Genomic DNA, 17,082 nt, shown 5'->3' on the forward strand with positions numbered 1-17,082 from the left:
GCGGCGGAGAGCTCGTTAGCCCTGCGCACAGAAAGCCGCACGATGGGGAACTCCTTGATGCGAGCACAAAACCAGGCTCCGAGTGTGGGTGGGAAAAAAAATACAAACCCTTCAAGGGGCTGCTAAACATATAATACAAACCCTTCAAGGACAAGGCTGCAGCCAGGGGCTGTGGGAGTGCTCAGGGTACTGTGCTCACGTCTGTGCAAAATTGAACGCTTGCACACCTGTAAGGCTGCACGCTCGCATGCACACAAAATTGCAGGCTGACATCCTTGCACCATCATGCACTTGGATGCTTGCACAACTGTGAGGTTGCATGCAACTGTGTGCTCGTGTGCTTGCACAATCGTGTGTGCACATGCCGGACCAATTGCACGCTTGCCCCCTTGCACAACTGCAAGCAACACCTGGCTGGCTGCAAAACCGCACTGCACAGCCTTCCTTGCACGGCTGCATCCTTGCACCCCTGTGCAATGGCTGCTTGCACACGCGGGTGCTCGAACAGCTGCACGCCCACGCACTCACAGCGTTGCGCGCTTGCACACTCGTTTATTTTAATTCCCAGTTCTCCCGCTAATTTCGAGTTCCCCCCATAATTTCGAGTTCCCCCCATAATTTCGAGTTCCCCCCCAGTTCCCAGTTCCCCCCCCCCGGTTCCCAGTTCCTCCCCCAGTCCCCAGTTCTCCCTCTCCCCATCCCCGCGCTGGGAGCACCCCACTTCGCAGCGTTCTCCCCGGAGGGTGCTCGTCGCCCGGCGCCCCCCCGGCGCCCCCCCGGCCCCCGAAGGAGTTAACGGCGTAGCGGAGGCGCGGCCCCGCCGCCCCATTGGCGCTGCCGGCCCAGGTGCATCCTCGCCCCGCGCCGCCCCGGGGCCGCAGCGCGCAGCAACGGGGCTCGGAGCCATGGTGAGTGCGGGGCCCCCCCGCCACAAAGTCTCCCCCCCGGACCCCCCGCTTCTCCTTCGGGCTCTGTGGGTGCCCCCCCCCAGCCTTGGCTCTCAGGGGGAGGCGCAGGGAGGTGCCCCCCCCCCCTCCCCTCCAGCAGCTGGGGGGGGGCACAGCGCGGAACGGGGCGGGTGGGGGCGGCCCCCCCGCGCTGCTGCTGCTGGTTATTTGATGGTTAATGATATTTTCCCGCTTTTCAGCCCCTTTTTGCTCCTTTTCAAAGCTTTTCAAAATTTTCTTCCCCGCACCCCCCAGCCTCAGCCAAACCCGGCGGCTCCCCCAACCCCCCCCGACTCCTCCTCGCCCCCCCTCATTAACGCAAGCAGCTGCTAATTAACCCCCCCCCACCACCCCTTCGGGCATCCCCCGTAACGGGGCCGGGCCGGCCGCAGGCCGCGGCGGCGCCGGGGGCACCCCGGGGTGCGGGGAGGGGGCGGTGCCGCCCGCGGGGGGGGGGGGGCGGCGGAGGGAGCCCGGGGGGGGCCGCTGGGGACCGGCACCGGGCCGGGGACCGGGGACCGTGGCCGGGAGCGGGGCGGGGGCGGCGCGGAGCGGAGGCGCCGGGGCCGGCGGGGGCAGCGCTGGCTCCGAAATGGCGCCCGGGAGGCGGCGGCGGCGGCGCCCCGAGGCCGCGGTGAGGGGCCCCCGGCCCCGAGCACGGGGCTGTGGGGGGGGGGATAAAAGCGAATTTTGGGGAGTGTCGGGGGTTTTTGAGGCCTTGCGGGGAGTTTGGAGGGTGTGGGGTTTAAGCTTGGTCCCCCCTACCCCCCCCATCGCCCTGCACCCACCCCCCCCCTCAGCCCGTGTGGGTTTGTGATGCGATTTCGGCAAACTTTGGAGCTGGGACATCCCCCCCCCCCAAAAAAAAAATAAATTAAAAAAAAAGACAAAATAATAAAAACACCCCTTTTTGACCAAAAAAAAAAGGGCGTTCCCCATCTCTGCAAGCAAAGGGTGGGAGCGCCTATGGGTGCTGCTTTATGCTGGGGGGGGTAATGTGGGTGCAGTAAATACCTAAAAACCCGATTTTCCACAATTTGAGGCGGGGGGGGGCGTTGTCTGGCCACCCCCTGAGGATGTGCTGTGGCAGCCCCCAGGGGGGCTCTAGGGGCTGAAGCTCGGCGTGGATTCTCTGATGGTTAATACGGGATTGAGGCAGCACGGTACAGGGAGCGATGCGGGGGGGTCGGATGTGTTTTGCCCTTTTTCCTGCTGTTTTCGGACTGGGCTGGGCTGGAGCTGCTCAGGGGGCTGCAGGGACAGGCAGGCGGGATGGGGGATTGCCGAAAAGCCTCATTTCCTCAGGAAACGGAGTGAAAGCGTTGGCTGAAGGCTCGGACTCCAGGAATTGGCCCACGCCGGTGCTTTGGAGCCCCACTGGGGATTCACAGAGCCCCGTGACCAGACCCCCCCTGCATGAGCCTGGAGCTGTGAATTCCAGCCATGTGCGAAGTGCAAAAACAAGGAGAGAAAGGGAGAGGGGAGGAATTAAAAAAAAAAAAAAAAAAAAAAAAAAGAAAGAGAGAAAACAGATTTCGCCAGCGATAAAATCCTGCAGTTGAAGCTTTTTCTCCCTGCACAGTTCTCAGGCAGAAGTGCAGCCTCGAGGCGAGTGCTCGGAGGAGAATTTGGGTCTGGAAACGGAGCTTTTTGCACAAGCCAGGAGGGAAAGGGCCTTTTGCCTTCAGCGCTTTCCCATCCCCAGGTGGGTGCTGCAGGGTGCTGCCCTCGGCCGCCCTGGTGCACGCGCTCGCCCTCGTGCCTGCGGCTAATTAAACCCAGGCTGCGATTTGGGATCCGGGCAGAGCCCTGGGCTCAATTAGTGGTTGTGCAACGGGCGGGCTGGGAAGCTTCACGGCGGCGTTGTCGTCATTGGGCGTTATTGGGGCCGGGGCATGTTTCCACCCCCGGGCCTGTTCGTCCTCTGGATAGCTGGGGACTGACGCTTTCGTTGCACTCGCCTTGCCACAAAGCACACTCCCCATCTGGGCAACCCCCAAAATGCTGATTTTTGGGTGGTTTTGTACCATTTCTGTCCAGAGCGGCCTTAGCACTTTGGCTCTCCCCAGTTCTGGCTGCTTTTGTCGCTCTCTGAGCGATGGGGAAACTGAGGCACAGCTGTGCACTTGGGTGCTGCCAGATTCATACTGGCTCCGTGTCCCTTTGGACGCAGTGGCAACGGGATGGCAATGTCCCTACCTCCACCCAAACGGGTACAGACCCCTGCTCCCACCTCCCCACCACACAGGGTTTGATGCCAGGGAGTGATGGGACCCAAGCGGCACCGCGGGGCCGGGGAAGGTTTTGGGGTGCCTGCTGTTGTCCCTGTGGGGACAATGCGGCTCAGTGCGCGGTGGCAGGGCCGTGCCAGGGGGGAAGGAAGCGGCGCCGCGATAAGGGCTGTCTGCCAGCCTGTGAGGTTTCCCCTTGTTTTTCTGCTGGGGGCTGAGATAAGAGCTGGGCCCCCCCTGCCTCGGCACGAGGTAACGCCCTGGGGACGCTGAGCCGGGAGGGAAGCGGCGCTTTGCCCGTCTGCTGAGCCTGTGCGCAGCCCAAACACAAGGTGCCATCACCTCTGAGCATCTTTGGGTGCTCAGAGGGACCCCATGGGGTGTTTTGGGGGATGCTGTGGGGCAGGGGGCATGTGGTTTGCGGGGCAGGCAGGAGGGTGCAAGCGAGCTGTTAGTCTCTGGGTGAGAGGCTGGCTCCCTGCTGCCAGCACTGCCCGAGTCCATGGTGAGCCTGGCACAGGGACCCTCTCCCAGTCCTGGGGCCGGGAGCCGATGGAGGAGGAACCAGCATTATTCCTGGCGAAGGGGAGGTTGCACAACCCATCCCTAGGGGAAGCGAGGCGGGTTCGGGTTCACTCAGCTTTTGGCTCCGGCCGCGCCGCTTTCTGTAACGTTCCTCCGGCGGCTGCTCGGCGCTTTGCTAGCCCGGAGCCATTCAGGGTCCAGCTCCCCGGAGCAGAAGGAGGAGGCTCTTAGGCTGTGTGTTCCCCTGCCGCCGTCCTTCCTCCTCCTCGGCATAGCTGGGGTGCCGGCCCCCCGCCGCTCAGCCCCTCCGTTTCCTCACCACCCTCGCAGATGTCGACCTACAAGCGGGCAACACTGGATGACGAAGACCCCCTGGACTCCATCAGTGAAGGCGATGGGTACCCCAACGGCTTCCAGGTGGGGGCTCCGTGCGAGTGCTGGGGGGGGGGGAAAGGGGAGAATTCAGGTCCTGGCAAGCAGCAGAGGGTTGCCTGGGACGGGTTGTTCTCACCGGGCTGGGCACTTTCCCTTGGGGCAAAGTCTGGCGTGGGCAGAGCTGTGCTGGCTGCCAGCCGCTGCCCTTTGCTCCTCTCGCCCCTGGCAGCCATCGGGGCTGTGCCTCGGGGCACCGGGGCTGTCCCCACAGTCCCCGTAACCCAGAGCAAGTGGTGGTGATTGTGGGAGATCCCGCGGGGATCCTGTGGGGCCGGACCCCTCTGCTGTTCACAGCGCTCGGGCGCTCAGCTTTTCTGCTGGCCGAACCCCTTCCTGGCTGGACTAGGGCTGGGCTGAGCAATTAGCACAGGATGGGAGCTTTGTCCCCGCACAAAGGGGATTAGGCTAATTCCTCACCGAGCAGCGGGGAAAGCGGCTTAAAAAGGGCTGCGGGTGGCAGGAAAAGAGCCCGTGGCCGCCAGCGTCCAGCCTCGCTGGTTAAACCGCCCTCGCAGGGAAAGATTTGGGGCTGGAGCAATGCTCTTGGTGCTCACCCTGCTGGCAGCCCCGTAATCTCTGCCCAGAACAGCGTTTTCCACACCAAAATCAGGGCTCTGCTGCTGTTTTGCTGTCCCCAGCGCGGCCGTGCCACCGCAGGGAGCTCCACTTGCCATCGTGTCGGCTCGTGCTTCCTGGGGATGTTTTTCAGCCGAGCAGGAGTATCCTGTTACGGCACTTCCCGACATCTTGTCCCCCACCCTGTCCCAACTCGAGGGGGGGGACAGGGACGGGGACCACCCGAGGTGGCGGGGGGGCTGAGGGTTTGGGTGGCACAGGCTAGCAGGTGATCCCGCTGGCCGGCCGAAGCGCTCACCCCGCTCCCTTTCCTGCCATTGTGCCGCCCTTCCTGGCGCGTTTCTGGAAGGCAGCTGCGGCTTTTCCCAGCCGAAAACGGCGTGTTTTAGCGGGCCCGATCCGTGCCACGGGCTGTAGGAAGCAAATGGATTTGTTAAGGGGGAGGATGGAGGATGTGCTGGTGGGCTTTTCCCTGCGTGCCGTCGATGGGGAAATGGCGCTGCTTTTCCCGCAGGTGAATTTTTGCGGCCCGAGGAGCAGCCTGGGGTGCTGGGCTCAGCGCACACGGCCTGAGAAACAGCTCGTGGTCCTGGTGGCCGTGCTGGCAGCCGTGCTGGCGGCGTGCCTGCTGGGCCTCATCTTCCAGTACAGAGCCCGTAAGTCCCCGCGCCGCGCAGGGACCGAGCCCCTTGGGCAGGGCAGGGTGCTCGGGTGGGGGTTGGGACGCTCGCCTGCATCCCTCACCCTAAGGTGGGAGGCTTGGGTACTGGGCAGGGAGCCTGTGGGATGCCCAGACATGGGGTGGGATGCTCACCTACATCTCTTGCCCCCAGGCAGGGTTCTGGGGCATGGGAGGGGACACTCACCTGCAGCCCTCAGCCTAGGGCATGATGCTTGAGCACCAGATGGGATGCTCGGGCACCAGACAGTGCTCGCCTGGCTCCCTTCCCCCAGGGTGAGGGGCTCGAGTGCTGGGCAGGATGCTCGTCTGCATCCCTCTCCCTGGGGTGGGATGTCTGGGCACTGGGCAGGATGCATGGGCACAGGGGGAGATTCTTGGCCACATCTTTTGCTCTGGGGGAGGATGGCTGGGTCCCAGGCAGGATGCTCTCCCACATCCATCACCCTGGGGTGGGATGCTTGGGCACAGGCTGGGATCCTTGCCCATGCTTCTTGCTCCAGGGCAGGATGTGTGCCCACATCCCTTGCCATGGGGTGGGATACCCGGGCGAGGGGCAGGATGCTCCCTTGTCGTGCTGCAGCGGCAGAGCTGAGCCTGTCGTGCCCACCCCCAGGGCCATCCGCCGTGTGCCTGTCGGAGGCCTGCATCTCCGTCACCAGCTCCATCCTCAGCTCACTGGACCGGGCTGTGAACCCCTGCGAGGACTTTTTCGGCTACGCCTGCGGAGGCTGGATTAAGGCCAACCCTCTCCCCGACGGCCACTCACGCTGGGGCACCTTCAACAACCTCTGGGAGCACAACCAGGCCATCATGAAGCATCTGCTGGGTGAGCAGCAGCAGCAGTGGGACGCGTGGTGCTGAGGAGTCCCGCTAGGTCTGGGGGTGCCAAAAATATGCCTGTAGGGATGTAAGGTTGGATTTAAAGGCCAGCATCAAACCGGTCTGCGAGGCACGCACTGCAAGGACGTTGGAAAGCAGGTCCCGGGGATGTTTGCTCTCCTGGATGCCCTTGGGATTTTTGAACGTGGTGTTGCAGCTCCTTGGTGCAGGGAGCTGAGCAGGGGAAGGGTCTTGGCTCTGCAGAACCTGTGCTGGTGTCCTTGGGAGCGTTGAAATGCAAGGTTTGTACCTCAGACTGCACACGGAGACCATAGCACCTTGATAGCACCCTGAGTAGAGGAGCTTTCCCTGCTGGTGGAGCTTTTTTTGGGTGGAGCTGGCTCCCAGTCTGGTTATTTTGGGGGCTGAAGCCCCCCAGTAGAGGGAGGGACCCCCGGGCTCAGCCTCTGCACGCAAACACCGAAGTGGGGCAGCTTATCCGAGCAGCCGGCAGGAACGGTTTGTTCAAGCTCTGAGCAAACAACTGGCTCCTTATCAGCACTTTCCACTGTGCTGGGCACTGGGGCTGATTATCTGAAAGAGAAGGCTTGGGAAGAGCGTTGTCTTTCGGGAGGGGGGTGGCGCGGGAACGGCTTCGTCCCCAGCTCTTCCCGCAGAAATCTGGCGCTCGCTGCACCGGGAGAAGGGACCGGGCCTCCAGCCAGGCGGTCGCGCTCGGCATTTCCTTGAATTCCTCGTAGCCGAGGGACCCGGTTAATAAAACCATGCAGCTGGGAAGCCAAAGGTGCAAGCTGTGTCATGAGGAAAGAAAAAAAACTCCAGGGAAGCAGGGCTGTAGGGGGGGGGATGGGGAAGAAAGGATGGTTTTGGAGGCGGAGGAGAAAAATGGGTTTATTGTTCTTTCTTGTAGAAATAAATAATACAGGCCTGGGGAGCGAGCCGGGAGTGCCAGCACAGGGGCAAGGGCAGCACAAGGGGCTGGGTGATGCTGGGAACGGCAGAGCTGCTGGAAAAGTGCTTTTTGTTTTTCTTTCTTTATCATTCTCTTCCAAAGAGCCGGAGCAGCTGCTGCTGGAGGGAGGGGAGATGGGGGCAGGAGGCCAGACGGGGCCAGGGGAACCGGCGGGGAGATCCTTTGGTGCCTCTTTGGAGCCATTACCCAAAACGGGGCTGAGCATTTCTCTGGTGGAAGGCTGGGGGCTCTGGCATCCCCTACGGGTTCCGTGAGCCCCCCGCGAGCCACCCCATGCGCCTCCTTGCAGAAAACACCACAGCCAACGTGTCGAGCGAGGCGGAGCGCAAGGCGCAGCGCTACTACCAGGCCTGCATGAACGAGAGCAAGATCGAGGAGCTGCGAGCTGCCCCACTCATGGAGCTCATCCAGAAGGTTCGGCCCTTCCCCAGTTGGCTGAGTCCTCTGCAAAATGGGGGGAAGAGCTCATTTATGGGCAGCCCCAGACTCTCTTATTTCTGGGGCAGAGCATCACGCAGGGCTGGCTCTCCCAAGGGAGGCAGTGATTTATCGGATGCATGGGCAGGTCTTTCCCTTCCTGGGCTTTTTAGCCTCATCATAAGATTCTTCCTTCCTGGATGGGCAGCGGGAGGATATTTAATCAAGGGCACGCAGTCATTCCTTACCCGAGCCCTCTCTTCCCCAGCTGGGCGGCTGGAACATCACGGGCCCCTGGGCCGAGGACAACTTCAACGCGACGCTGCAGAAGGTGACGGCGCACTACCGCACCTCGCCCTTCTTCTCCGTCTACGTCAGCGCCGACTCCAAAAACTCCAACAGCAACGTCATCCAGGTGGATCAGTCGGGGCTAGGCCTGCCGTCGCGGGATTACTACCTGAACAAGACCGAGAACGAGAAGGTAAGGGTGGCAGAGGGTTGGGGTTGTCAGAGAGGTGCCGTGGGTGGGTGACACTCCCGTCCCCCTGTAGGTGCTCGCCGGGTACCTGAACTACATGGTGCAGCTGGGCATGTTCCTGGGCGGCACCGACGAGGAGTCGACACGGCAGCAGATGCAGCAGATCTTGGATTTTGAGACTGCGCTGGCCAACATCACCATCCCCCAGGAGAAGCACCGGGACGAGGAGGTCATCTACCACAAAATGACGGCTGGAGAACTGAAGGTAGGAGCGGGGTGAGGCTTCTGGGCACCTGAGGTTGGGAAGCGGGGCTGGTGGAGGGGGTGACGCAGCTCCTCCAGGGAAGTCCTAATGCTGGCCGAAACCATCTGGGAAGTGCTTGTGCAATAGTTTGGCCCGTTCTCAGCAGCCGGGTCCCTGGTGGGGACATCCCACCCTGACCTGCTCCTCCCAGCCTCCAGACCGGGGCTGGCGGCTGTCCTGCTGAGGCGCTGACGCACTCCCAGCTCTGCTGCCCGCTGTCCAACTGCAGACGTCAGCCCAGCCACCTCCCTGTGTCCCCAAAGGGGCCATAATGTGCCCCCCCCCACCCCGTTGTCAGCGTTTTGACACCCGCTCGGCTTTCTTTTCCTTTGTGGGAGGAAATTGTTTAGTCCCCTCCGACCTTTGGAGGATGTTGCTGCTATGGGAAGTGGCCTCTTCAAAATCAGCCAAATCCATCAAACCGGGGCCGATGTGACAGCCACCAGCTTGGGAGGCGGCTGCCACCCCCGATGGCTCTTGGGTCCGTCTTTGAGCTTGTAACCGTGGCGTGGCTTTTGCAGGAGCTGGCACCGGCTGTGGACTGGATGCCCTTCCTCTCCATGGTCTTCCACCCCGTGGAGCTAAACGAGTCGGAGCCCATCGTGGTCTATGCCAAGGAGTACCTGGAGCAGGTCTCTGACCTCATCCTGGCCACAGATAAATGGTGAGAGCCCCCAGCCCACCTGGAAAGGTGCCCAGGGTGGGCCGGTGTGTCCCACTGCCCGCTCACTGCCTCTTGCCACAGCCTCCTCAACAACTACATGATCTGGAACCTGGTGCGGAAAACCAGCCCCTTCCTCGACCAGCGCTTCCAGGATGCTGAGGAGAAATTCATGGAAGTGATGTACGGGACGAAAAAGGTGAGGGGGGAGCCCCAGTGCTTCCAAATACCCAGACTCCTACATCAACGCAGCATTGGCAGTTTTTAGCAATCACATTGCATCCAAGACCAGATGTAGGGCAGGTCTGGGGCTCACATCTGTGGTGCAGAGCATTGTGCAAGCCTGATCCCGAGGCAGGGTGATGGGGTGGGAAGCGGGGAGGGTGCTGGCTGTGCCGTGCCACCGCTGACAGCCACCTCTCGCCCCGTGCAGACCTGCCTCCCACGCTGGAAGTTCTGCATCAGCGACACAGACAACAACCTGGGCTTTGCCCTGGGGGCCATGTTCGTCAAGGCCACCTTCGCCGAGGACAGCAAGCAGGTGGTACGTCTCCACTGCCCCTGCAGCACGCAAGCCCTGGTGCTGGGAAAGCTGCTGCGGTGGTGGACCTGTTGGGGCAAGCCGATGTTTCTGTGTCCACATTACTGTGTTTGCTGTGTGCTGCTGTCCGCCGGGTTTTTCACTGGTCCCTGCCCTGTGCCATCTTGGCATCCCAGCCTCTTCCTCCCCTCTGGTGCGAAGGGTTTTGAGTCGGTCCTTGAACTCGCTTGGGTGGGAAGCCAGCTCTCCAGGCCAAAATGCACCGCCTTGTTTCCTCTAGGCGGAGGAAATGATCGCAGAGATTAAAACAGCCTTCGAGGAAAGCCTGGAGACCCTGCAGTGGATGGACGAAGAGACGAGGAAATCTGCCAAGGAGAAGGTGAGGCGCTGGGAGCAGCGGCGGGGAGGCGAGCCAGTCCTCCCACCCCTGGCACCAAAAGCACCTCAGTCCTTGTCACCCCCAGGCGGACGCCATCTACAACATGATCGGCTACCCAAAGTTCATCATGGACCCCAAGGAGCTGGATAAAGTCTTTAATGATGTGAGTCGGGTGGATGATGTCCCGTGGGTCTCTTTTTTTCCCTTCCCCCCACCTCCACCAGGATGTGCAGGATGTGTGTGCCCATGACCATGGCCCAGGGGCAGCCTTGAGCCCTGCGTCTCCTCCGGAAGGGTCTCGCTTCTGTCCTTGGCCCCTCTCTGGGGACTTCCTGAAGAGCTGCAGCCAGTCCTGGGGTGGCCAGGGCCCTTGGGATCCCTGCCTGGACATGGAGTTCTGTAGCAGTGATTCATTGTCCTCCTGAGGCTCCGCAGCTGTCGGAGAGGAGGAGAAATGAGAGCGGGTGTAGCTTGGCCTCCTGCTGGCTCCAGAGGCTCAGACACGAATGCACCGGGAAGAGCGAGGCCGGGCAACCACCGTGTGCCACTCACACTTTGCTCTTCCACAGTATGAGGCCGTGTCTGACCTCTACTTCGAGAATGTCATGCAGTTTTACAACTTCTCGGCCAGGGTCACTGCTGACCAGCTCCGGAAACCACCAAACCGGGACCAGTAAGTCCTCTTCCCTGCTTGGCACAGCCAGGCTCTGTTGTGCTCAGTGGGAATATTGTGATATCCCCTGTCCACTGTGTGGAACGCTGGGGTTTGGTTTTGCTGGAAATGTGCCCGTTAGACCATGCTGGTTTGGGGGAGTTAGTTTGGGCTGACAGCTTTGTGCTACTGTAAAGGAATGGAGCTGGAGCAAACCTCGGTGCTGGGTTTTTGTTGGCCATGTCCTTGTCGCCACAGGTGGAGCATGACGCCTCCGACGGTCAACGCCTACTACTCTCCCACCAAGAATGAGATCGTCTTCCCCGCTGGGATCCTCCAGGCCCCTTTTTACACCCGCGCATCTCCCAAGTGAGAGCCTAGGGAAAAAAAGGAGGGCAGGACTCCCAAATTTCCTCCTATCCCCAAACTTGATGCTGAATTTCACGGCTGTGGGGAGCAGTGGCTGCTTGCTAAATCTCAGCATCGCCCTCCCACAGGTCGCTGAATTTCGGTGGTATTGGTGTGGTGGTGGGCCACGAGCTGACACATGCCTTCGATGACCAAGGTATGGGCAGGCCGGGTGGGCAAGCTGGTGGCAGGGAGGCTGTGGGAAAGGCAAAGGACACGACGTGTTTTTGGCAGGCCGGGAGTACGACAAGGACGGCAACCTGCGTCCCTGGTGGAAGAACTCCTCGGTGGAGGCCTTCAAGCGGCAGACAGCGTGCATGGTGGAGCAGTACAGCAACTACACCATCAACGGCGAGGCTGTCAACGGCAAGCACACCCTCGGGGAGAACATCGCCGACAACGGGGGCCTCAAGGCTGCCTACCGGGTAGGGCTGGGGGGCCGGGGCCAGGTGGCAGGGGGCGTGGGGTGGCTGGGGCCGTGCCATCCCCTGAACCCACTGTGCTCCTCGGCTTCCAGGCGTATCAGAACTGGCTGAAAAAGAATGGGGAAGAGGAAACCCTCCCGACCCTCGGCCTCACCAACCACCAGCTCTTCTTCGTTGGCTTCGCACAGGTAGGTCTCTCAGCCACAGGCAGTGAGGATGATGCTGGTTTTTGAGGTTCCTTCCACCTTTGGGGTTCCTTCCATCTGTGGAAGCACGCTTCCAGATGCTGTTGGGAGAGCACGACAGCAAGGCTGAGGTCTCTGGAGATGCTGTCTGGTGGGTGGAGAACCAAGTCAGGGTGGTGCTGGTTAAAAAGCAAGACAAAGCTGGAGCTGTGTTGGCCCCTGTCCCACCAGCGGGGAGGTCGGCTTTGGCACTGAGCAGGGTCCTGCAGTTGCAGACATCAGCACCTGTGTCTCTTGCCCCCTGCCTGCAGGTGTGGTGCTCGGTTCGCACGCCGGAGAGCTCGCACGAAGGGCTCATCACTGACCCTCACAGCCCCTCGCGCTTCCGTGTCATTGGCACCGTATCCAACTCCTGGGAGTTCGCGGAGCATTTCAGCTGCCCCCTGGGCTCCCCCATGAACCCCCCCAAGAAGTGCGAAGTGTGGTGATGGGCGAATGCCCGAGGGAACCAGCTGCTTCGTCCTCTGCTGGCAGCTGAATTTCCCTGGTCCTTTCAAGAGGCTGAAACCACTTCTCTGTGCAGCGAACTGCCCAGCTCCCCGCTGGAGCGGCGCCCCACGTCCCCGGTGTTGTCCGAGGTTCGATCCACTGTGAAAACTTCTCTTCCCCTCGCTCGCTGGTGAAATGACTTCGATTTGAGGGTTTTTCTTTCCCACCGTGACCAGGCCATGTGTCGAGGCACGTGTCCGCGGGCACTGCCTGTATTTACACACGCAGTGCTCAATCTTGATCTGCTGCCCCAGCAAATACCTCTTCCGAGGCGATAAAGGGAACGCCACGGTGCCAGCAGGTTTGGCTGTGTGTCTAAATACACCTGGCATACCTTCCTCTCTCCAAAGATGCGCACACAAGAATGGAAAGTAGATTAAGATATATTTTGGGGGGAAGTATATATATATATTTTTCATGCATTTTGGAATACACTGGAAAATTTCAGGGAAAATGCATTTTAAAGCTTTTTTTTTTCTTTTGTTTTTAGCAAAGGATTAGAATATTTATTAATTATCTTTTTTACTTAGTGCAGCTGCAGGGCACAGCACCCTGTGGGGATGGTTCCTCAGCTTGGGGAGCCAGATGTGGCTGCCCGGGCTGTGGATGGAACCAGCCGGCCCTGGAGCCCGGGTTCCTCCGGGAGGGACCATCCCCAGAAGATGCTGACGGGGTAAGGGGGACAGGGTCTGGGGACAGAATTGGTGGAGCCCCCTTAGGGACTCCTGTCAGGTCGCAGAAGGGCTCTGCTGGGATGCTGCAGCCCCTGGGATTAGCTTTAATTTCTGAGTGCAAAGGGAAAAGTTGACGTGCCAAAGATGTAACTGAGGTGGTGATGGCAGGGATGAAGGGCCCGGCTCTGCCTCTGCCCATGGGCATGGTCTGGTTCTGGCCATCCCCAGGTTCGCAGAGCCCAAGGCTGGGTGCGCAGCAGCACACAAGGACTGCACTGATCCTGTGTCCTGCCAGCGCCTTTCCCAAGGGCTGTGGCTGCATCTCGGCCAGAGAGGAAGGAAAAGGGAGCCCAGAAAGCAGGAGCATGGCAAGAGCAGCTGCAGGAAAGTCCCTGCATCCCTCCTGTCCTCACAAGGGGAGGTTGGCCCCAGCCTGGCCCAGAAGCTTCTCCAGCCAAGCACAGGCAGTTCTTGCTGCTGCTTTGCTTGCTGCCGTGCCCAGCCCCTACGCCCAGGAACTGCAAGCCTCAAAATCACCGTGTGGCCCCAAACCTCCATTCCTGTAGCGCTGGTTTGGTGCCAGTGCAGAAGCTGGCGGGGATGGGGGCGAGGTGCCTCCTCGGGGGCTTTTAATATTCTTTTTTGCGGTTTAGAAAAGAAACCACTGACAGTAACTCAGGTGCTGCGTGTTGTCTCATGGGGCACCTTCTTGCTCTAGACAGAAAGCAAAGATGTAGAGGGATTTTTAATATTTATATGTAAAAGGAGGGGTATGGGGGGATTTTTTTTGTAACTATTTTTTCACCCTACATGTGGAGCTTATCATAATTGAAATAAATACTTTTTACTGGGTCTGGAGTTGCTCATTACTTTTTTTTTCTTTTTTCTTTTTTCTTTTTTCTTTTTTCTTTTTTTTTTTTCATATAGCAGGGAATGTTTTGTGTCCCCAGCGTGCTTTTTTCTTTCCATCCCAGCTGTGGGATCTGCATGGATGGGCCCCCCTGTGCTGACAAAAGACCAAGCTGAGCAGGCTTTTCCCAGCCTGTGCTTGTGTCTTCCACCTCTCTTGGAGGCTAAAGCCAGAGTTTTGTGCCCAAAAAACTCACTCTCGCTGTGGGTGGCTATGTGCGTTCTACCTCAGTGGCACAGCCCCACACATCTCCCCAGCAGGGAAACCTTTCCCGGATGCTTTTCCTTCCTCCCGCGTGAGATTCTGGCCAGCCAGGCTGTGCTGGGATCCAGCAGCGCTGCCCTGCACAGGTTGCTCTCCAAGCAGCCTTATTTATAGCTCCGCGATGCCAGCTGGATGCTGCCAGCTCCATAGTGCAGGCCAGCACTAGCTCCCAGGCACCTTGAGCGCGTGCTCGGTGGCTTTACTGGGCTCTCCCCAACATGAAAATAAAGACCCTGGCCATGGAGAGAGGCCAGCAGAACCATAAAGCAAGCAACTGGCTGAGCACTTGTTTGCCATTTAGCCCTGGTTTGTTATCTGGGGCTGGACTCGAGCTGTGGCCACCTGGTTGTGCCCCATCAGGATGTAGCGGCAGCCAGGAGCTCGTGGAAATGCTCGCAGGGTGTTTTTGCTGCAGGCAGGTGTGGAGGCAGGATGGGCAGCTCAGCCCTGTGGGGGACATGGGTGCTGCTCTGGCTCCTGGCACTGCTCACTGCACGTCCCTGCAATCGTCACCCCTGTGGTAAGGCAGTAAAAGTTCGCTTTTGCTGTTTTTACTGTGTTGCCTGTCCCAGATTAAATAAGAATGTAATAAGAGAGCTTGCTTTCAGCTCGCGGGACTTGGTGTGAGGCCCTTGATTTCCTGCAGAGCTGCGAGACCAGCTGAGATCTCACTGGAAATGGTAGCGCAAACCCGCAGAGGGCGGTGGAGCCGAGAAAATCACTGCCTGCATGCTGCGGCTGGGCTGCAAGGAGTTAGCGATGCCTGGAGCGACACCGGGGTGAGGATGAAAATTTTTGGCCTGGATCTGGCCCCAGCTGCTGTGTGTTTAAAATGCGGTGAAATGTCGGAAAAGAGAGGAGCAGGAGTGCCATGGGTGTAAGGCAAAGAGGATTTAATCTGGGAGAGCAGGGCTGGGCGAAGGAGCCATTGCCAAGCTGCAAGAAACACAGAGGAGAGCACAGCCGTGCACCTCTGCCTTTCCCACCCTGCATGTCGCAGGGAGGATGCTGTCAGAGGCAGTTTAGCCGCCTGAAAGGGAAATAATTGGCCTCCGAGGGATGTCCGTGCTCTCTGGGGCTCTTCCCATTTATCCAGGAGTTATGGCAGCTTAGCTAGGTGGTCCCTGCCAGCCCGGCGCTGGGCACAGCGGCTCGTGGGTGCACAATCTTCCTTGTGCACCCCTAAACTCATCCCAGGAAATTATTTTCCAGTCCCCAGCCTGGTTATATCTGCTGTCTTGGCCTCCACTGAGGGGACAGCCCCAGTGCAGGAAGGATTTGAAGGGCAAGAATCAGCTTGCACCCTTGCAGGGTGAGGGCCTGGCTGGGGGGATGCTGCGGTCAGGGCCCTGGGCCCGGCGGCAGAGGCCTGCCCATCTGGGAGGCCGCCGGGGTAGGTGCAGCCGGCAGGAGGTGACTCATCCCGCTCACGTGCCGGTGCCCGGCGTGGGCTTGCCCGATCCTGGGTGGTATTTGCCTTATTTCACGCTCAGCCGTGCCCTGGAGGGCTGAGACGTTGGCCGAGGGCTGAGCCCAGGCAGGAGAAGGAACTGGCACGTGGGCCTGGCCATTCCTGAGGAAGGAGGGGAGGCTCCAAGTGTTTTTGCACTTTTTTTTTTTTTTTTTTTTTTTTCCTGGGGGATATTGGAAAGGGATCACTGGGGGGAAAGCAGGAGAAGCCCGAAAGGAGAGGTGCTGTTGTGCCATGCCGGGTGATAGCGGGTACCCAGAGCGTGCGGGAGCCTCTGGAGCAAGCTGGGAAGGGCGGCCTGCGGCAGGGCAAGTGCCGGCTTCGGTACGGCCAAGTCCCAAGATGCTGACCCCAGCTGTCTGAACTGCTCGTCTCCTTCTCTGCCTGCCCTCTCCAAGCAGGACTGAAACCCCAGCACATTGTGATAGTGCTGGGGTCACTTGCTGGGACCATCAGGTTTTGGAGCAGCGAATGGGCCAGGAGCTTCTCCTCCTGGCGCTGCTGAAGGAAGGAGGAGAGCAAGCAGGAGGTGGTGAGCAGGTTTCCAAGTCCCACCACACAGCTTGGAGCAGACCTGGGACCTGATCACACAGGTCACCATGGTGGTGGTTCTTACTAAGGGCCAAGCAATAAAGAAGTTGCTTAACTTTGCTTGCCCCCGGGGCCATTGCTTTGTTCATTATGCTCTCCCCTCCAGCAGGACCTCTGCAGAAAACCAGCCTTTTTCCAGTGATACCCCAAGCCCTACACTCTCTTTTCCCAAGCTCACCAGCAGCTCTGCAGCTCTTACACACTTTGCCACATGGGTGTGAGCACATCTGCCTCTGGCTTATTGATTTCGGCAAAGAGGTATGTAAAAGACTGGTGGGACTGAAGAAAGTGTTGGTGATGCTCTGGGGCTAGTGCTGAGCGCTGTAAATTCGAGCTGCCCGTGATGATACATCAGCTCCCAGGTGCTAATGAAGCAGCACAAAAAATAGGAGGAAAAATTCAGTGGAGAGGAACCAGAGGCAGGAGGAAGGGCATGGATCCAGCCAGCACTTGCTCAGGCTCACCAAAACTGCAGGTTTAGTTGGCCAAATAGTCCTATGCGGGGTAGTATGAAAAAGAGACAAAGTGTCTGCTGTTAGGAAAACAAAATAAAACAACAAACAAAACAAAAAACAGAAGTGTCAAAGAGATGTCCTGGGGAGGCATCAGTTCTGTAGGAGCTCTAAGGTAGAGCCAGGAACCTGGCTCCTTTGCACGGCTAGCACACTTTGGAAGACAATATGGTGAAAATTATGTTTTTTTGTTTTGTTTTGTTTTGTTTTTTTTTTGTTTGTTTGTTTTTTAATTCTAAATGGGCAAAAAGGAGTGATATATCTAAAGATACTTGAGCTAGAAGGCTCGTTCACAACTGTGTTTACAGGCAGCTGTTTCTGTAGACCAGAGGAGCAGTGCTGGGCACCAACCCCCATGGACCACATGGCTTTGCTTACACCCTGAAAATTATCACAGCAAACTCTTTGCGAATCTTCAAAAAGGTACAGAGTGGGATCTGTCCTCCCAGCTC

The 17,082-nt window shown here is 59.2% G+C and overlaps 1 protein-coding gene across 2 annotated transcripts; it reads left to right on the forward strand.

Annotated features, from left to right (window-relative positions):
• The first annotated feature begins 846 nt into the window (after window positions 1-846).
• ECE1 (endothelin converting enzyme 1) lies at window positions 847-13,734 on the forward strand. Of its 2 annotated transcripts, none has more exons than XM_084495362.1 (18): window positions 847-908; window positions 4,034-4,120; window positions 5,229-5,370; window positions 6,010-6,222; window positions 7,499-7,623; window positions 7,895-8,107; window positions 8,178-8,369; window positions 8,930-9,072; window positions 9,154-9,268; window positions 9,503-9,613; window positions 9,891-9,989; window positions 10,075-10,152; window positions 10,559-10,662; window positions 10,900-11,010; window positions 11,139-11,206; window positions 11,284-11,474; window positions 11,567-11,662; window positions 11,971-13,734. In XM_084495362.1, exons 1-18 carry the CDS (start codon window positions 906-908, stop codon window positions 12,145-12,147), a joined length of 2,268 nt encoding a protein of 755 aa, XP_084351488.1. In that variant the 5' UTR covers window positions 847-905; the 3' UTR covers window positions 12,148-13,734. The 2 variants fall into 2 exon arrangements, with proteins under 2 accessions (XP_084351488.1, XP_084351489.1); XM_084495363.1 differs by lacking the exon at window positions 847-908 and adding an exon at window positions 3,405-3,510.
• The last annotated feature ends 3,348 nt before the right edge of the window (window positions 13,735-17,082 follow it).

Source organism: Aythya ferina (genome assembly GCF_964211825.1).
Source record: "Aythya ferina genome assembly, chromosome: 21".
In the NCBI taxonomy this organism is placed as follows: Eukaryota; Metazoa; Chordata; class Aves; order Anseriformes; family Anatidae; genus Aythya; species Aythya ferina.